This window comes from Galeopterus variegatus, unplaced genomic scaffold, assembly GCF_000696425.1.
Source record: "Galeopterus variegatus unplaced genomic scaffold, G_variegatus-3.0.2 Scaffold509, whole genome shotgun sequence".
Taxonomy (NCBI): Eukaryota; Metazoa; Chordata; class Mammalia; order Dermoptera; family Cynocephalidae; genus Galeopterus; species Galeopterus variegatus.
The window spans coordinates 73053-95168 of record NW_007726620.1 but is presented as its reverse complement, the minus strand read 5'-3'; the positions used below and the strand labels follow the sequence as shown (position 1 = coordinate 95168).

The 22116-nt window shown below is 36.8% G+C and overlaps 1 protein-coding gene across 1 annotated transcript in view; it reads left to right on the top strand.

The window, feature by feature from the left end:
• LOC103587976 (androgen-induced gene 1 protein) overlaps positions 1–22116 on the top strand; it is a 134694-nt gene that overhangs the window by 52765 nt on the left and 59813 nt on the right. Inside the window, exon 2 of the mRNA XM_008569546.1 lies at positions 15728–15883. Coding sequence (XP_008567768.1) covers positions 15728–15883 — 156 coding nt within the window. The remainder of the gene's footprint in view (positions 1–15727; positions 15884–22116) is intronic.

The window sequence follows — 22116 nt, the reverse complement described above, 5'->3', positions numbered from 1 at the left end:
AATATACCACATTTTCGTTATCCAATCGTCTGACAATGGACATTTAGGTTGGTTCCAACTCTTGGCTATTGTAAATAGAGCTGTGATAAATATGCGCAGGTGTCCCTTTGACATGATTATGTCCATTCCTTTGGGTACACACCCAGCAGAGGAATTGCTAGATCGTGTAGCAGTTCTATCTGTAGTTGTTTGAGGAACCTCCGTACCGCCTCCATACCATTTTCCATAATGGCTGCACCAATTTACAGTCCTACCAACAGTGTAGTTCCCCTTTCTATGTATTCTCGCCAGCATTTGTTATTCTCTGTCTTTTTGATAGTAGCCAGTCTAACTGGCGTGAGATGATAGATATCTCATTGTGGACAAACCATAAGTGTTTCATTGTTTACTAGTAAAATCTTGTGATTATTATTCAAATAATCTTGTTAATGATTCTGATTTTTTATATACTTTTCAGGAAAATATTTTTTGGAATCACTTAGAAATTTATAAACATCTTTTTACTAAATTTAGTATTCTATACCAAGTTTTCCATCAACTTAGTTTTTCCTAGCTATCTTTAAAATTTAGTATAGGGCCAGCCCGGTGGCGCACTGGAGAGTGCGCCGCTTGGGAGTGCGGCGGCGCTCCCGCCGAGGGTTTGGATCCCATGTGGTGACCGGCTCCCGCTCACTGTCTGAGCGCGGCGCGGGCTCGACACCGAGGGTTGCGATCCCGTTACCGGCCAGTAAAAAAGACAAAAAGGAAAAAAAAAATTTAGTATAAAGTTTAGTATGCTTTCTAATATAAAACCTAGTGTACTTTCTAATTTCTAACAAACAGCAGATAATTTATATTTGTTATTCTGGTGAGAAAATTATTGCTAGTTTTCAAAATTAATGTACCTTTATTAAGCAACATAAATTATATATTTTCTATATTCTGAGTTCTTAGAGCTCTTAGTGTTGTTTCTTCTTGAATTTACATTTTTTAAAATTTTATTTGACTTCTTGAAGTGTAGGTATTGAGTTAATTTCTCTCAGGAGAAGTTTTCAGGTGCATACTGCTTTTAGAAAAAGAAATGTATGTTTTTATTAATACCTGTTAATAACTTCTCCAGGGGATTATGGATTTGCCTTCTTTCTTCCATCTACAGCAAAGGTGATGAGACCAGCTTTATCACTTAACAGAATACATTCATCAAAATTTTTAAAAATTTTCTGTCCATGTACAACTTTGGTTATTGATGCTTCTCCCTATTTATTAGCATTTAAACACATATCTTGTATGTTTATGAGAATGGAAATATGGGAAAATCAAAAGAAGATATATTACTTTAATGTACAACAGAAAAATTCCATTGTGTCTATTTCTATTGATGCAAGGTACTCAGTCACTATTCATTGTCTTATAGACATACATTTTATAATTATATACTTAATTGATAGGTTTATAGAATCTCTGATATTCTTTTAGTACCTATATTTCTTTGTATTTTGATTCTAATTTCTCTTAACCTTTTTTTTTTTTTTTTTGCCTCAGAGTTGACAATGGCATAATTAGAGATTCGTTGCTCACAGCCTTTTTTTCTCCTCAACTCTGCCAACTTTGGTCTCATCCACCTGGCAGCTTACTGCCATTCCCTCCCCTGCCACGATCTTGCTGTCATTTAGAAAGGCTTGACCTTTGCTCATTCTGGGACCACAGTCTCCTGTCTTCCAGTTTATTCACTCCCACTGCACCTGTGACCCAGCCAATTACTCCCCTTCTATCTCCCTCCTGACTCAGTGTTTTTCTCTGACCATTCCAAGCCCCAGGATCTATCTCTAATTATTAACTCCTGATAGCCGCACTGCCACAGCGTCTTACTGGCATTGCCTTGCAAGCCCTCGAACCCATTAGCTCCCATTTGCATGGCCTGTAACTACGGCACTGAGCCTCGCTGGAAAAACAGTAATAGAACAGTGCAGGCCCGTGGAAATACAGCTCCCCCCTTACGGGGCCCTCAGCATTTGCTGGCTGTCCTGTCAGCCCCAAGTCAGGCCCCCTCCCACTCCACTCAGCCATCTTCTCCACTGTTACTAATCTCTAATTAGTCAATGCGTATTAACACCGCATCCCAGATGTTGTGCTAAGCTCTAGGGATACATATTGAACTAAAACAAAACTCTGTCCTCAAGAGAGCCAGACACTTACAGAATAGCAATGCTAATGATGATTTCATTACACTTGGATCCAGTGGCAGAAAACAAAAGGTGGCTTGAGACTGTGTTGGGATAGGGAGGGGGAGACTCCAACCTGGCTATTGGTAGGGTTTTATTATTTTCGCTGCCTTGTTTTTCCTTATAGTTTACCACGTGTGTATTGCTGGGTTACTATTGTGGAATTTTCTTTCATTTCTTGTAGAACTTTATTTAAGTGGTATCATATTTTTTCAGTCTTCTACAGCTTGCTTTTATTGTTTATGCTTGTACAATTCATCCATGTTGATACATGTTACTTTAGGCAATATATTTTCACTGCTATGATGATTCTTTTATTAGCTCTATTTATTGATGGTTGAGTCTATGCACATTTGGGTTGTTTGCTATTTTTTGTCTTTACAAACATTTCTAATATGAACAGGAAAGGCATGATAAAGATTGGTTAATTTTCAACATATGTAAAATTTAGTTTTGGCCATTCACATCAACCTTCTCTATCGAACACAAGTATCACACTCTAGTAGCAAATTAGGCCACTTTGAATGTCCTACCATATTTAAAATATTAAGAAAATGTTTTCATAGGTTTTCCTGATGTGCTGCCTATCAAAGAGAATAGAAAATAATTAAGTGGCCAAAAGTCAGGAGATAGGGCTGGGATTGCCAGGATGAATAACAAAAAGCAAATGTTCTTCAGTGATTTTTCTGCATTTCATAAGAATAACTATAATAGTGTCAGTGGTACTATTAAAAATCAGTGAAATCATGATGAGTAAGTGAGATAATATGTATCCTCTTTCACCTTCAAATTCACCCTTCAGTACATGCTCTGTAATGGACTGGACTTCATAAGCGTTTCTCCTTCACAGTGAGGATGATGTTGAGCTTTCACAGTAAAGGGTGACAAAGAGACATTGCAGGAGGATGGGGCTTCTTTTACTGGTGCCAGCTGCTGCCCCATGCATTGGTCAGTGACATTAAGTATGAGGACATCCAGTATTGCTCTGCTTCAGCCACAGGCAGGGGGGTGTGCATCCTTCAGTGACCTCACAGCCCAGCCTGGCCTGGTGACCACCTCCCTGCAGCCTTCCAGAAAAGGACACCACATGCTCCAGGTCTCTTGCCCAGGGTGAGTATTCAACTCCTTCTGTGCATCTGCTCGTTAGCAGTCTCACCTGCACCTGAGAGGGCTGCTTCCTTCCTGCCCAGTAGCTGTGGACCACAACTTGTCAGACAACCAGAGAATTTCTTCACTTTCCTACAGGCTGCAAACACACCTTCTCCAGTGGAGCCTGAAGCCCATTTTGGGGAAAGAGCGGTCTCTTCCAAGTTTTCTTTTCCTTGAGTACTGTCCCTGAGCCCTGGGGTACTCTTTAGAGTTCTTTTTAAATCTTATGTAGGTTTTGGACTTATCTAGGTACCTCTTTAACTCATGATTTTGGGGGGGCACTTAAATCATATTCTGCTGAGGTAAATTGTCACCATGAGTAAAAATTTAGTGGGATAAAATACATTTTCCAATGTTAGAAAATTTAATGCATTCCAGAACAGATTTGTATTATTAAAGATGCAACATCCCCATACACTGTAATTCTAATGTACAGCCAGGTTTGGAAATCTCTGAGTTCTTTTAAAGTTTATTTCCTGAATCCTGCAAGATTATTGATGCCCATTTAAATAAATATTATTTATACAAAAAAAAAAAAATGCAACATCCTTTTTTTTCTTAGTAATTACTGATCTCTATTATTGTACTGAAATTTAGACATCATATATTTAGCAAAGGTAGAGATACTGCTAAGTTAGCGGTTAGGCACTTCTAAGCATATTCACATTTGCAGCATGGTGCACGATCTTTAACAGTGTGCATTTCTGCATTATTAGTTTGCACATACTAATTAATCAATAAGTAATGTTAAATAAATCAGTGGTGTGTTTAATTCAGTGTCCAAAAAGGATTCATGCTAATATTAATAGTTTAAAAGATCTTTAAGCATGTACAATTTCTGAGTAGCTAATCGTGTCAGTGTAGACCCCACATACATAGCTGTGAAAGCCCAGCCAGAACATGCAAGAGAGAATTTTCTATCATTATTTGCAGGTTATAATGTAATCTCTTGAAAGGTCCCTGCTTTACTCTGTCAGGTTGTTGATGAAACATGGCATGATTCTACCCATTATGGTGTGAAACATTTCCAAATGCCTTCTTTAGGGGACTGTTCTCCTTGTTGCTTATGTATTGAAGGTAGTTATATGGTATTGTAAGAAATTCTGTTGACAAGCTTTCCTTCCCATAGCTGCTCAGCTAAGTACATTATTTCTGACTGAAAAGCTTTCTTTTCTTTCTGTCTGTCTTAATGGATTTCTTTCTAGTGGTGACTTACAGCTGATTTTATCGATTTTTAGGAATGAGATGGAGCAGTATGAGAAATGTCTATGCATATGAGCAAGGATTCTAAATCACATTCTGCAAACCACATGCCTGATGGTGCAGTTGGTCCATCTCTTCAAAATTGTTTGTGGTGAAATTTCCTTGAAAAAGATTGGGTGTTAAAGCACATCACTTACGTGACAGATTTAGAAAAATAGAGTTAGTCATTAGAGCAAGTGGTCCATATTGGCTTGGTCAGGGTAACTTCTTCCAAGGATAGTAGAGGATAATTCACCTGGCAGTGCATCTATGGGCATAGTTTCCATGGATGACGGGCTAGAAAGAACTTGTGGTACTTTTAAATGCATCAATTTCTCTACAGAGTAGCATTCAAATATGTAACTTATCATTGACTCCAAGTAACTAATGACGGACTCGCATGGCTGTTGAACTGCGATAGGATGTTCAGATGTCTCAGGCAAGGAGGGCACTGGAAACAAATGCAAAGAAAATCCTTGCAGAATTCACTCATCTGATTTCATACTGAGTCACTGTCTCATGGTGCTGAATTACCTTTGGCATTCACTCTTCATCTTGATAACAGGGAGAAGGAAGTATGCACTATTAAAAAGTAAGATATTGTGGCATGGAGTTTTATGGCACTGCTATTTTGTGGCTCTTATATCCTTTCCATGTTATTTAACTCCTTCACTGAAATTCACTCTTCACTGAACACAGATATTGCCAAAGGTTGTTTTCCAGCAAGAAGTGCACTGAATGTTTTATGAACTGAAAACAAAGTAACTTTTTATGCTCTAAAGTGCCTCATGATATGTTACTATAGGTGAGATACGAAAGGTTTTGAGCTCATGCCATTTCTCCAAATATGTTACTGACTTTTCTGCATAGTAGAAATTCCTTACTCACACACATACACATGCAACCTCTTGCCCCCATGTATGTCATATATGTATATATCAGATGTATATCTAGGTAGGTAGGTAGGTAGATAGACAGACAGACACAGACTATATAGATAGACTATTCTAATGTTCTTCTCTGGATTGCATATATATTTATTAAATGTCATGCAGTACTTTGTGTTCTCTAATTAGAAAAGAGTCCAGGTAGATTTTTCATTTCTTCCTTATCATTTCGCCTTTAATTAATGCTCTTATCCCCATATGGAGACTCCTCCAGGCCTTTCTTTATGACATCAATAAATCTCACTGCCTCCTTCCCATCTGTTCTCTCCACAGTTTTCCTTCATTTTATAATCCATGTCACTCCAGTTTCCATTGCTACCCCTCAGAGTTCCATCTTCTTGTTTTCTTCTGTCTACTCTGTCTAAAATTACCTTGAAAATAAGCACAATCTTCAAGACATACACTATGGTATTCTTTATATTAATGTTATGAAAGTACAACATAATCAAAATGTGGTTCATCAGAGATACCAGTCACTGAAATCTTATGTTCAAAGGTCAAGTCAGCTGTACTCTGGCCTTTTAAAATTTATACAAATAGTAATTCATTTCTTATATAATGTGCTGCTTCTCCTACTTTGATGCATTCTTGTGTCTTGCCTGAGTTTGGTCAATTAGGCAGATACATATAAATTAGCAACCAATTAAAGTAATGACATAACTTGATATACAGAGTGTAGCTTTGGTGCAATTAAATTTAATTGAGGAAATTGAAGATGACATAATGGAATGAAATAAAACCTATTCAGAATTAACTATATCATCTGTGTTTAGGAATAAATGGTAGAAGTCGAATGAATTTTCCCTATAGTACAAACAGAATTGTCATAATTTAGTGCACTCCAGAGAAGAAAAAAAAGTAATATTAAATTAATTTAATCCATACCAGTCATGTGTAAAAAAAAGATAAAAGATATGAATGGAATTTGGATACATTTCCATATTTGTGGAAATGAATTCTAAATCTAAAATGACTCAGTAAATAAGTTATAATTTCTTGACAGGAAGAGTAGAGGAGGTGGAGGAAGGATACAGAAGGAATTAAATAGTAGAGAACATTCTAGAGAAACAAACACTGAGTGACTTCAGAATATCCTGGGAATGTTTTGTAATTTTGATGAATCCCTATTTATATTTCTTGGAGAGATATGATACATTTGACCACTTCATTTCTACATGTGATGTAAAATAATAAGAGCAACCAGACTGCTAAGATCCCAAAGCCAGATGGTGTATATGTGTGTCATGCTGAGTTGATGGTTTGAAAGTGCCAGCTCTGCAGAATGACTGGAGCTGATAAATACTTCAAGGTAATCCTGCTTAAAATCTCCTTGTGCATCTCCATATAACTTTTACATTTTTAACAGTTAATTTAATGAGTTTTAAGTTGCAGCAGACATCATGATACCTACAGGCAATAGTAAAACACAGAAAATGTCTCTTATGGAATTTGTTTATTGTCAGCTCAAATCAAACTCTAATAAAATGGCAGAAATCTAAAGTGGTTAACAGTATTGGCAAACTACTTCTTAAATAAGCAAATAACCTAAAGTTATTCAATGCTTCTTTCCAGAGAATTATAAACTGTTTCATAATTTTCAGAGATTATTTTTTAAGGATTAACCAGTGTGAGTTAAAGAAATAATAGCAAAGCCTAAAAATTCCCTTTCTGTCTCCTTATGTTTAGAAACTAGGAAAAAATCATTTTGTGCTACTTTCCTTCCATGATCTCTACAAACTCACTTTGGGGAAGTCTTTTAGAGCAGTTTAGGTGAGGTGGGGGCCTTACTCCAGTTGCAGGCAGGGGAGAGCTAGTAGAGAGGTCTATAGAGAGTGACAGCATAACCACCAGGTAATTGTGCCGTGTTAGACTACACCATTGGATAAGAAGATAAATCAACTGTAGAAATGTATAAGACTTTATATGTATAGTTAATTGTATAAATTCGGCAAAATGTTGTTTAGACTGTTACTTATATTTGAAGAAATTCTTTTGTTTTTCTCCTCTCCTAGAATATGAGATTCTGTTTCTTCCTTTTCTTCTTTGTTTTAAGGTTCTCTCCTATTCCTATTTCTTTCCTTCCTTTCATTTTAAATCTTTATAAAAGCATCTGTTTCTCAAGAGTTAGTGAATCATTTATTTATACAAAAAACATTGAGTAATTTAGCTCCATGTTAAACCAGCATCTTCCTCCTCTAATTTGAAGGTCTGGTATTAGGTACATAAATATTTAAGTTCATTATGTCTTCTTGATGAATTGACCTTTTTATCATTATGACATGCTCGTCTTTATTTTTGGTAATATTCCTTTCCTAGAAACTTACCCTTTGATATTAGTATAGCTACTCCAGCTTTCTTATGATTAGTGTTTGCATCCATTTACTTTTAACCAATTGTATATTCATATTTACCTTTTTTTTTTTTTTTGGTTGTTTTGTTAAATCCAATCTGAACAATCTCTGCCTTTTAATTGGAGACCTTACACCATTTACATTTAATGCAATTATAGGCATTGTTGGGTTTAAGTCTGATATTATATTGTTTTTTCTTTGTCCCATGTTCTGTATCTTTTCTTCACTTCTGGCTTCTTTTGCATTAAATTAATATTGTTAGTATTCCATTTTATTTCTACTATTGGCTTATTAGTTGTGATAGACAGAATTTCTATAACAGCCCCCAAAGCTATCCTACTATAATCCCAGGAACCCATGAATATAATGAGATATAACTCCTTTGATTGTTTTATGGTATGTGGCACAGTTGACCTTAAGAAAGGAACTTTATCTAGGTGAGCCTCATCTCATGAGCCTTAAAGGCAGAAAGCATTTTCAGTTCTATGGCAGATGAGGAAAACAGAAAAGAAAGTCAGCGAGATTTGAAGCATAAGAAGGGTTCAACATTCATTTGCTGGCTTGGAAAATGGAAGCAGCTATGAGCAAGGACTGGAGAGCTGACACAGGGAGCTGAGAGTGACCCTGATCAACAGCCAATAAAGAAACATGAACTTCTCAGTCTTACAGTCTCAAGGAACTGGGTTCTACCAAAAACTGGAATGAACTTGGAAGTAGATCTTTTCTTTAAGCATCCACATAAGAGCCCAGTTTGGCCAGCACATTGAATTTGTGGTATAACCTGAACATTGAACTCAGAGTAACCCACCTCAGATTCTGACCAACAAAACTGTGAAGTAATAAATTGGTGGTGTTTTAGCTGTTAAGTGTGGTAATTGGTTATGCAGCAATAGACAACTAAAGCTCCCTATTTTATTGTTTTAGTGGTTGTTCCATGGTTTACAATATGAATCTTTTAACTTATCACAGTCTATACTACTTCGTGTATAATGTGAGAACCTTACAACAGAATACCTTCCATTCCTCCCTTTTTGTCCTTTAAGCTATTGCTGTCATAAATTTTACTTGTAAGTATGCTTAAAACCTTACGATGTATTTATATCTTGCTGTAGTCAATTATATTTAATACATTTAAAAGTTAGAAAAATACAAATCTTTTATATTTATCCACATATTCATATTACCCATATATTTACTATTTTTCAGCAATTGTCATTGTTTTGTATAGATTTGACATTATATCTGGTATCATTTTTTCATTCCTTTAACATTTCTTGTAGTGAAAGTCTGCTGACAGTGAATTCTGTCCGTTTCTGTTTGTCTGAAAAAGTCTTGCCTTTGACAATTTTTTTTCTCCCTTATAAAACTCTAAAGATGTTATTTCCTTGTCTCCTAGCCTGGATTAATTTACACAAGAAATCTGTGAAAATTATCATCTTTATTTTTCTATATGTGATGTCTTTTTGTCCTGTGGCTTTTAAATTTCCACTTTATCACAGATTTTAGAAATTTGATTACATTGTATATTGATGTGTTTTTCTTTGTGTATCCTCCACTGCTGAGTTTCTTAGACCTGTGGGTTTATAGGTTTCAGAAAAGTTGAGAAAATTTCTGCCATTATTTTTTCAAATATTTTTTTCTACCTGACCATCCCTTCCTCTTTTGGGATTCCAATACACATATATTATACTGCTTGATATTTTCTCACAGTTCACTGAGGTTCTGAAAATTTTTAAAATATTTTTTCTATGATTAATTTTAGATAGTTTCTATTGTTATATATTCAGTTTTTTAATCTTTTGCAGTGTTTAATTGTTTTATTTCTCTCATAATTTTTATGTCTTCTTTTAACTTTTTGAATTTATTTCATCTAGTTTTTTAATGTCCTTGTCTGTTAATTCCTATATTTTTGTTGTTTCTGTATCTGTTTTTATTGTATGGTTTTTCTCCTGGTCTGGTAATTTTTGATTGGATATTGGAAATTGTGTGCTATGTTGTTGAATGTCTGGATTTCGTTGTCTTCCTTAAAAGAATATAGAATTTCGTTTTTGTAGGCATTTAAATTACGTGTAGATCAGCTTGATTTTTTTAATGATTGTTTTAAAGTGTTACTGGGGTGGATCTATAATAGCCTTTATTCCGGAGTTATTTTAGTGCCACTATTTAGGCATGAAACTTCTTGGCACTCCACTGAACATGTATTGTAACCAACAAGGCCTCTATCATTTGATTGGTCAGAACTTGTATACCTCTCCGTCTTGAGTAAGCTCTCAGAATTATTTAGCCTACAACTTGTGGTAGGCAGAATTCTAAGATGGCTCCCCAAGACACTCATCTTTTTAAAATCCCCTCTCATTGGGTTTGGAAAGAACCTCTGAATATGATCACTGCTGTGACTGTATTACTTTATATTGCAAAAGGAGGATTATCTAAGGCAGGTCTGACTTCATCTGGTAAGCCCTTTAAAAGAGATTTCTCCAGCTGATTGCAGAGTAAAAATCCAATATCTGAAAAAGTTGATTTATGTATTTATTTATTTAGTCCAAATGTCTAGTTGCTTATGGTGGGAAAGCAAGTCTGGTACCAGTTACTATACTGGCAAGTTTTTAAGTGAACAGTGCTAGTAAATTCACTTGTCTTTTGAAGGTATTACAATAATTATAACTAGAACCTCTTTTCTTGGACTTAACCACCCCCACATCTTCTTGTTTCCCAGCCTGCATGAAACAGATCAGTGGTGTACAGATATTTATGCTTCATTATTACCAAGTCCAGATTCTATTTAATTTGCCTATACACAAAAATCCTGCAGATTTTTTTTACATATGATACAATCTCTAGGCTTCCTGAGCCTACCAAGTCATGGTATTATTAGCCAATCTTTAAAACTAGGGGAAACTGACTTGGAAGAAAAGTATTTGAAATAGATTAGCCAACTATACTTCAAAAGTATGAAAACCACTCTTTTTAAAACTTTTATTCTTAAAATATTTGGAAATATTTCATACTAATGTAATATAGAGAGAGTAATGCCATAAATGTAAATATACCCAACAATCAACTTATGAAATAAAATATTATCAATATACAAGGTTGAGGCCCTTGTGTTCTTCCCCCAATTTTATCTTCCTCTCTCTAGAGGTACCCGAATTCAATGTTATTAATTCCCATGCACTTTTTAATATTTTACTTCATAAACCTGCATTTATAATGGCATTTCTTGGGCCGACCCCATGGCGCACTCGGGAGAGCGCAGTGCGGGCGACACCAAGCAAAGGGTTGCGATCCCCTTACCGGTCACATAAAGGACAAAAAATAAAATAAAAATTTTTAAAAAATGGCATTTCTTTTTACAAAATATACAACCAAATACCTCATTTTTAAAAACCTACTTTAATGGTTTCAAAATATACCATTCTTTTCTAGTTTCCTTTTTTTGGTTTAATGTTTTGTTGTGAAAGTTAAAAATGGGTATGTTCTTAGAATNTGTGTATCCTCCACTGCTGAGTTTCTTAGACCTGTGGGTTTATAGGTTTCAGAAAAGTTGAGAAAATTTCTGCCATTATTTTTTCAAATATTTTTTTCTACCTGACCATCCCTTCCTCTTTTGGGATTCCAATACACATATATTATACTGCTTGATATTTTCTCACAGTTCACTGAGGTTCTGAAAATTTTTTAAATATTTTTTCTATGATTAATTTTAGATAGTTTCTATTGTTATATATTCAGTTTTTTAATCTTTTGCAGTGTTTAATTGTTTTATTTCTCTCATAATTTTTATGTCTTCTTTTAACTTTTTGAATTTATTTCATCTAGTTTTTTAATGTCCTTGTCTGTTAATTCCTATATTTTTGTTGTTTCTGTATCTGTTTTTATTGTATGGTTTTTCTCCTGGTCTGGTAATTTTTGATTGGATATTGGAAATTGTGTGCTATGTTGTTGAATGTCTGGATTTCGTTGTCTTCCTTAAAAGAATATAGAATTTCGTTTTTGTAGGCATTTAAATTACGTGTAGATCAGCTTGATTTTTTTAATGATTGTTTTAAAGTGTTACTGGGGTGGATCTATAATAGCCTTTATTCCGGAGTTATTTTAGTGCCACTATTTAGGCATGAAACTTCTTGGCACTCCACTGAACATGTATTGTAACCAACAAGGCCTCTATCATTTGATTGGTCAGAACTTGTATACCTCTCCGTCTTGAGTAAGCTCTCAGAATTATTTAGCCTACAACTTGTGGTAGGCAGAATTCTAAGATGGCTCCCCAAGACACTCATCTTTTTAAAATCCCCTCTCATTGGGTTTGGAAAGAACCTCTGAATATGATCACTGCTGTGACTGTATTACTTTATATTGCAAAAGGAGGATTATCTAAGGCAGGTCTGACTTCATCTGGTAAGCCCTTTAAAAGAGATTTCTCCAGCTGATTGCAGAGTAAAAATCCAATATCTGAAAAAGTTGATTTATGTATTTATTTATTTAGTCCAAATGTCTAGTTGCTTATGGTGGGAAAGCAAGTCTGGTACCAGTTACTATACTGGCAAGTTTTTAAGTGAACAGTGCTAGTAAATTCACTTGTCTTTTGAAGGTATTACAATAATTATAACTAGAACCTCTTTTCTTGGACTTAACCACCCCCACATCTTCTTGTTTCCCAGCCTGCATGAAACAGATCAGTGGTGTACAGATATTTATGCTTCATTATTACCAAGTCCAGATTCTATTTAATTTGCCTATACACAAAAATCCTGCAGATTTTTTTTACATATGATACAATCTCTAGGCTTCCTGAGCCTACCAAGTCATGGTATTATTAGCCAATCTTTAAAACTAGGGGAAACTGACTTGGAAGAAAAGTATTTGAAATAGATTAGCCAACTATACTTCAAAAGTATGAAAACCACTCTTTTTAAAACTTTTATTCTTAAAATATTTGGAAATATTTCATACTAATGTAATATAGAGAGAGTAATGCCATAAATGTAAATATACCCAACAATCAACTTATGAAATAAAATATTATCAATATACAAGGTTGAGGCCCTTGTGTTCTTCCCCCAATTTTATCTTCCTCTCTCTAGAGGTACCCGAATTCAATGTTATTAATTCCCATGCACTTTTTAATATTTTACTTCATAAACCTGCATTTATAATGGCATTTCTTGGGCCGACCCCATGGCGCACTCGGGAGAGCGCAGTGCGGGCGACACCAAGCAAAGGGTTGCGATCCCCTTACCGGTCACATAAAGGACAAAAAATAAAATAAAAATTTTAAAAAAATGGCATTTCTTTTTACAAAATATACAACTAAATACCTCATTTTTAAAAACTTACTTTAATGGTTTCAAAATATACCATTCTTTTCTGGTTTCCTTTTTTTGGTTTAATGTTTTGTTGTGAAAGTTAAAAATGGGTATGTTCTTAGAATATAAAAAATGGCATTTCTTTTTACAAAATATACAACCAAATACCTCATTTTTAAAAACCTACTTTAATGGTTTCAAAATATACCATTCTTTTCTAGTTTCCTTTTTTTGGTTTAATGTTTTGTTGTGAAAGTTAAAAATGGGTATGTTCTTAGAATACCAGTGTATGAATATAGCACAATTATTTATCCAGTCAACTATTAGGAAACATACAGATTATTTCAATTTTTTTGAAGCAATGAATGCTGAAATTAACTTTCAGTAGATGTGACTTGGACACATGTATGAGCGTTTCTGTAGGGAATACTCTTCATAGTTGAGTCCCTAAGTCAATAGAGAACATACACCTTTAAATTACTAGATATGGTCAACCGTTCTTCAAAGTGGTTGTCCAGATTTGCATTCCCACCGTAAGTTTTTGGTTGTTCTACATCCTTATAATATTCAGTATAGTCAGAGATAAATTGTAAATAATTTTACTGGTGAGAAATGCTATCTCATTATGGTCTTAATTTGCATTTCCCTGGTTACTGGTCATGGAGCACACTTTTAATGTTTACCGCCCAGATTGTCATGGAGACTATTATTCCCCAGTATGATCACTCCAATTTCTCAAACTCCATTAGGGCCAACACAGAGATTCAAACATCTAATGTCCTAAGATATGATATAGAAAATTTTCCCAAGGATGAAATTATTCCTTGAGTCAGTTAAGTTATTTCAGGTTAACAAAACCTGATTCCTGCCAACACTTTTATCGTGTCATTCTCATTGGTGGCAGCCTCTGAAAAACTCTGGTTTTTCTGGCTGTAGAAAGAATGACAATAAACCGTAAGACATTGAAGTTAAAGACAGGCTAAGTTATGAGGAAAAATAGAACAATACTCTGGCTAAGGTTGGCTAATCACAACAGAATTTGGTGAACTCTGGAAAGAAGCCTACATTGACAATGTCTGTGTTGCAGTGCTGTGCTAAGGGATAGAACTGGGTCCTTTTTAGGATTCTCCTGCTCTTCTTTCTGTGCCTAAGTGAGGAACCCATCCAGAGCTTTCAGAGTCTTTCCACTGTCAACACAGAAATTTACAAGAAAAAGTACTTGTTATGTTTTCTAAAGAGTTAAAATGACTACAATTGTATCTCTTGCAAATATCTCATCAGTAAATTATTTCCAGTAGAAGCAGCTAGAAAATTCCTCCTGAATCTATCCTTGGTGCTAAATGGGTATGACTGAGCCCTGGGAATATATTTTCTGCCCTTTCCATAATTTGAATTATCATTTGCGAGCTGTATTATAGCATGCTTCCTGCCTCCACTCATTGCTTTGTATCGTCAGTACTTTACTCCCATTATAGGAATTTCACAAATTATTGATCTATAGATCTTCAGGATTTTCCCCTTGCGATAGTCCAAGTAAAACATAGCTGATGTAAGTGATTAAATTTGTCATTGATTTGGTAACATACAACTGATAGCTTTTTTGGGAAAATGGTGTGGGTATCTATATTGATATTACTTTTGAAAGATTTTATTTCATAAGTACTGAACAGCTGAGGAGGAGGTCATTTAGTTCAAGTTTGACAACAGAAAATTGCTCCATATCAGAGACTTGATTATTGCATTCAGTTGATTTCTTTATGGCTCAAGGACCAGCTTTCTACCACTTGCTTTGGTGGAAAAATGTCTAGATCTAAGAGATTAAACCATGGAAAAGTTTTCTTCACATTTAACCTAATTGTCTCATTTATTATTCAGACTTCTTTTGTCTTCATGTCTTACATGTTTGTTAAACCTCACTAGTCAATATAGTCCAACCACAGACATGATGCTTTAAAATAATGGACATGCCAGTTTGATAATTGATATTGCTTTCTGTTGGATCTATTTTTTCCCCTTGCCCTTTTTTTTGTACATTTTTAAAATTGATTATGTACATTTGTGGAGTACAAAGCTGACTATCACCAACTGTACCCAAGATGTGATGATCCGATCAATACTATCAGCATGCCCATTATTACCACAAATTGCAATTCTTCCTTTTGAGTCTATTTAGAAGTGTGTGCATGTATATTTTGCACTTGTCCTGAGGTGAGCAAAAATGGAAGTAGTATTTTTAAGATGAATTTTCTCACTTATAATACCCATTTGTAAAGACCTGACTATTTTCTGTTTGTAGGATGAACTCTTTACATGTGCTTCTGATCCTTTCTAATTGTGTATCATGTTGCAAATGCGTAGCTGGTTAATTTGTAAAGACCTGACTATTTTCTGTTTGTAGGATGAGCTCTTTACATGTGCTTCTGATCCTTTCTAATTGTGTATCATGTTGCAAATGCGTAGCTGGTTCGGAGTTCCACAGCTTGCGTCTCTCTAGATCTGATGGACTAATGCTGGCTGTTGTCTCCCTACAGGTTATCCAGGCTGTCTTTTTTGGCATCTGTGTGCTCACTGACCTTTCTAGTCTTCTGACTAGAGGAAGCGGGAACCAAGAGCAAGAGAGGCAGCTCAAGAAGCTCATCTCTCTCCGGGACTGGATGTTAGCTGTACTGGCCTTTCCCGTTGGGGTTGTGAGTATGATGTAGAATACATTTAGCCACATGAGAAACTTGGGTCTTATTTCTGATTTCTAAGAGATAAAAAGAAGGCTCATTATAGGAGGTTTCTATATTAGTTTCCTAGGGCTGCCGGTATCAGCATTTGGAGGGTGTAAACAACAGAAATTTATTTTCTCACAGTTCTGAAAGCTGGAAGTCCAAGATCAAGATGTCATCAGGGTTGGCTTCTTCGGAGGCCTCTGTGGCCATGGCTCGTAAGTGGCTGCCTTCCTGCTGTCTTCACGCTGTTCTCCCTCTGTGGCTGTCTGTGCCTTAGTTTTCTCTTCTTTTTTTTTTTTTTTTTCCTTTTTGTCTTTTTTCGTGACCGGCAACGGGATCGCAACCCTCGGTGTTGCTCCTGCACCGTGCTCAGCCAGTGAGCGGCCGGTCTGTATGTGGGATCCGAACCCTTGGCGGGAGCGCCGCCGCACTCCCAAGCGGCACACTGTAGCAGTGCGCCACCGGGCCGGCCCCACTCTTTTTATAAGGATACCAGTCATATTGGATTAGGGCCCACCTAATGGCCTCATTTGACCTTAGCTACCTCTTTTAAGGCCCCATCTCCAAATACAGCCACATTCTGATGTTCTGGGAGTTAGGACTTCAGCACAGGAATTTTGCGGGGACATAATTCAGCCCATAACAGTTTCTTAAGCTGCCCAAGTTTGAAATGTATAGTCCTTTGGTCATCCATTCTAGTATTTTTGAATTTGAGAGAGGAAATCAGCATTAGCTCATACTTCTCCACTTAACCAACTGTGCAACTAGCCAGTATCACTTAAGTAAATGCTGCTTAATGTTCGCTGTGTTCTGGCTTCATTGATTTTCATCGTGTTCACTTAGATTCCCTCCATAGCTCAACTTCCTTCATGAGTCTGTTAATTGTCTATCGTCTGCACATAAACCATGTTCCTTGAAAGGCCCCATGAGACTTCAGATTTTACCCTGAGAACAGGCAGGAGAAGAGTGAGAGAGCTCATGTATCTCAAATTGTGAGGACTGGTAAGAGTTTGTTACCTACTTTAAATTCAGATCTTTCTTTGCCAGCTGATTTCTGGGAAAAATAGAAGCCCCAGTGACATGGGCTGGCTCAGGCACCAAGTCCAAGGTCTATTGTAGGAAGAGTCAAAAAGTTGTTCCTTAAATCCTTCCAATGGCTCTTACTCATACTTGCCAGGTATCTTGGCTGGCAGCGGCCTCACATACTTGCTCTAAGACCAATTAGTAGGCACCCTGATTGTCGATGAATTGCTTTTTCTATGTGTTGATTTATATTTTTTTGGGTGAAATAGTCCTTAGCTCTTGAGAACAATACAAGGGCTAGGGAAGCATGATAATCTGGTCACCCTCCTCTTCTCATTCCTTCCCCCCTGTCTTCTGAAAACCCAAAGAAATGGGTGCTCAGACTGAAGCCATACAGAAAATTGCCCAAATTCTGTTGTTTAACATAACAGAGTTAAATGCTTTACGTATTTTTAACATTTTCTTTTTTGTCCTTCCCTTATAAAATTCAAATACTATCTGAATAGTCATCTAAGGGACCATTTCCATTTGCATAAAAATATTATCTAGAAAGCGTAAGTCTCTGTGTGTGTGTATATGCATGTATATACAAGTATACACACACATATGCGTGCACACTCACACACGGGGTTTTCAAAAAGTTTATGGAAAGATTTGTATTAGCTTTAACTGTATTTGTCCATGAGCTTTTTGAAGTACCCTCATATACATTTTTATTACTTACTCCCTTGGAATTTCTATAGGAGTGTCACTACCTCTGGAATTCTTCATTGGCTAGAAAGAATACAATAGTAATACAATAAAAAAGTAAACAGTAATACAGTATTAGCATGTTTTCTCTTAGCTCCACCTCTCCTTCTGTTATGTGGTGTCAAACCGTGACTCTTCAGGGAAGTATCAATTTATACTGTAAATCTTGCCACTGTCCTCAAAGGCTCATCACATATGCCATTTAGAAATGTTAGACATTCCTTTGGGGGAACTTTTTGCACCTGCTTGAGACTTGAGGTATTTGTCAACTTCCAGTGTCCTTCCTGCACTTACTCTATGTATGCTTCATGGTTTGTAAGGGAAGTGGTGGCTTTTTTGTTTGCTTATTTATTTTGTCACAAGTGAGATTTTCTTCCATATTTCACTGTTTTTTGTTGGCTTGTCTATGTTTTGGAAGAAGGGAGAAGAATAAAAATACCTTTTATTCCCCTCCCCACCTTTTCCCGGAAGTCACAGCATGACATTTCATGACGTGTGTGCACCTTTCCTAGCGTTGCTCCCGGGCCTCGCTCAGCCAGTGAGCGGGAGCCGGTCCGTATGTGGGATCCGAACCCTCGGGCGGGAGCGCCCCCGCGCTTCCCAAGCGGCGCACTACCCAGTGCGCCACCGGGCCGGCCCTTGCCTGCTGATATTTTATAGTTGCTAATTTCCAATCTTCACAGTTCTCCCTGTTACTGTGAGTCACTTTCTCCTTTATAGTCACTAGCTTATTATTTTTCCTGAACTTTTTGAAGTTCATTAGGTTTCTTTCTCTCCTTCTCTCTGTCATATTAAGAAGAATCTTAGCATTTTCTAGAAACTGCCTCATGTTTTCCACTGTTGGTTCTTCTGTTTCTATATTACATTGTCATTTGACTTTTTGTATCTATTTACCCAAATTCCCACCAGATTCCTCACTCTAATACACATTTATTTTGAGGCAAAAAAAAAACTGGTAAGTGGCTTTTTCCCATTTCCCATTAATTTTATTGTCAAGTCATATTTACAGAGAATATGCATTTGGCCCTCCAAAATTTTTTTCATTAAAATATTTAATTGTGTGATGTTTTTTGCCTTTCTTTCCCTAAGGTTATTTCCCAACTTTCCTTTCCAATGTGCCTATCTTTGCTGTGACTCCAGAGGCTTCCCCCTGCTCCTTCTGTACCTTTCTTCATATCCCCTAACTGCTCAGAAGGGTCTAGAATCCCACTGTAGTTTTATTCTTATGACTGAAGACTTTTTTCCTTATTAAAATGCAGACCCTGTCTGGAGCAATGCCACAGGGAATCACTTGAAGAGGCATTGTTGTTACTCTTCCTGAGGCTTCTGGCCTGGAAAGGGGGGTGCTGGGCCTGGAATGGGGGGTGCTGGGCCTGGAATGGGGTTGCTGGGCCTGGAATGGGGATGCTGGGCCTGGAGGGCCCATTACATCAGAAGGATGGGAATAGCCTTAATGTTCAGGACCTGGTGGACATGCAATTATACCTGCAGGAATTTGTAGTATAAAAATGCTATTATGTGTGCAAATGATTAATTATAACACTTATAAGTAAACGCCTTTTGCCATTTTGGTTAATGCAGTCAAAAATCCTAAAGGGCGACACACGCACGCCCCTTCCCTGTACCAGGGGAGCATTGGCATGGCTGGAGCCTCCTGCAGTGGAAGGTGAAGAACCCCCTGTGGTCCTCAGAAGTCCTGCCTGCTCTGCCGCCCTGACAGCCTGGGGACGGCCAGCCACGCTTTCCTGCTGCTTTCCGCTGGCTTCCTCCGCCTCAGTGCTTTTTTCTGTCAGTCAGAAGTTTCCCAGGAGAGTGATGCTATTTTTGCTTCTTGGTGCAGGCAAAAAGGCAACGGGCATAAAAGAGGGCAAAGAGTGGTGGCTGAATTTATGACTTCCACTCAAATTTTCCTAAGAGACCTCTTGGCCCTGAGCTTTTCGTGGTGCCCCCATTATCTCTGTCTCTTTCTCTCTCTCTCTCACCTCAGCTGAAACTATGGCAGCAAGAAGACATGGCTGGGCTATCTAGGATTTGTATTTTCTACATTAATGCTTCCTTCAGTAACAAGGTTAATTGAGAGTTGACAGTAATTGCTGTATGTGAGCATGAAGCTCTCAATGTGATTTGGTGACCCATGGACCTAATGCATCTACTTCATGGTTTCTCTTTATCTCAAGGATACAGAAAAATGATGAAATATTCCAATCAAAGAGAATTGGAGTAAAGTTTGGTTTCGGTATAACCTTGAAGAAATCAGGCAGGGTGGCTTGCGTGAACATAGCATGTATCCTCCTGATCTGTGCAGATTCCCATAAATGCCAAGCTGGCCTTGATTAGGAACACTAATGGCCGGAAACCACCACCACTCCCAAAGCCTTGCAACTCATTTTGCAGGGATAACTCAGGGGAGGCTCTTCTTACCATGTGCAGTTTATTTCTGAACCCTGTCACCCTTTTAAAGAAGCATTACAAATAATTCTATGACATTATGTGGTCTGGAAGCACTGAAGTTTATTAGGAGCAATCAAACCAAGAATGCCTTTTGTCTCCTGTGAGTTTGTTGACTTTTGTACTGGCAGATACTATTATAATACTTAAGAGAGTAGGCCTAGGCTTTTAACCAAAATAAAAGGGGTGGGGGACTGGAGGTGAGTGGTGAAAAAAACAAATGCGTATGATGAGTGTGAAAGGGCCCCAAACATAAATCCTAAACGTTGTCTCCAACTGCTGTCCAAAGAAAATTATACACTTTCCATTCATTCCAGTCTATGCATCCTGTTCATTTGTAGCTGCTCAGATTGAATAATACATGTAATCCAACGTTGCCACCTCACCAGTATCCTTGGTGCTCGGGTTGCTTGGGGTTGCTCTGACCCCAGTGCTGGCCAGACCCATCCCCCTGTGAAGATGAAGAGGTCACTCTGAGTGGGTCTGAAGAGGCTCTGGAGCTTTGGATCTCTTCTATTCTGGGATGGGCGTCCAGAGTATGAGGCGCCAACCAGAATGTGCCTGTGTAAACTTTTCTGGAATTTGACCTTCTTATCTGAATTTAGTCTCAAAGCTATTTGTTAAGTAGCAGTTTCTGGTGTTATAATCAGGTCATGTAAAGATTCGGTGAAGGTTTCATATGCACCATCCTATTCTAGAATAGTTTAATATGTGTTTGTACTTGTAAGCTATTTGTTAAGTAGCAGTTTCTGGTGTTATAATCAGGTCATGTAAAGACTCGGTGAAGGTTTCATATGCACCATCCTATTCTAGAATAGTTTAATATGTGTTTGTACTTGTGATGGGGAATGTATGGTACCTGCTTCCTTAGGAAGCATAGGGAAAATGGAATTTAAAATCTTAAATGAAAATTCAAAGAAAAAGTATAGTGCAGTTATTTTTTAAAAGTGATTCCTGAAAGTCTTCATTTATTGACATACTGGCTAACTCCAAACTATGAATAAGAAAAATTTTGAGATGCATACAAGTTTTAGATAGTCATACCTCTACAATTTAGAAAACATTATTTTCATTACTGATTTTTAAATGTGAGAGATTGGTTTAAATGGAAAACAAGTATATCAATTAATAATAATTACTAGTATTAATGTCTGCTGATGTAACACATAAAGGAAGGGAATTTGATTCTATTTGAGATTGTAAATAAAAGCAAATGTCTTAATATTAAGGAGCAAATTTTTTAAAAGCACATTGCTTTATTCTACAAACTCTGGATTTAACTTAAAAATATACTTAATATCTGCTGATCCTCTCTTTATTAAATTTTCACACAGGTACCCAAAAGCTCTTTTCTATTTTCTTTAAACCTTAGCTGATGTTTTAAGTTTAAGTTTTTTTAAATGCCCGTTTTCTTTCTTTTCACCTCTGAAGTTAAAAATACAATATTAGCTAGGTCATATTTTATGGTAAAACCCAGTTCACTGTTGGTAGAGTCAGTCATATGCTTGGCCCCTGCACTGACATAGGAATGAGAGTTGAGTTTCTCAAGAGGGAATGAGGTGAGGATTCACTCAAGATCAGTAAGCAAAATGAGCCATATTTCCCATTTTCCCATTACCAGGAGTAAGGCTCAGAAGACTGTAATTGTCTAACCTGGGTGAGTGGTCTTACAATTATTTTTAATAGCCTTTTCAAAAGACTAAGGACATAATATGATTAGACAGATGCCCCTGAGAATGAACCAGGTTGCTTTCAATCATCTTAATGTTCCTTTCTCCTAAATGACAACAAAAGATTTCCTGCCCAGGTGACCTATTTGTACACATTCATGGTAACCCAGAGCAGTCAGCTTTCTTAATGCTTGCGAGACAGATTCCTTAAACACAACAAATACTTACATTTTAACAAAATCTTACCGTAGCTGCCCACTTTTAATCACACTGAAGGGAAAGCCACACATTTATATCCAGACTGTTCAAAGGACA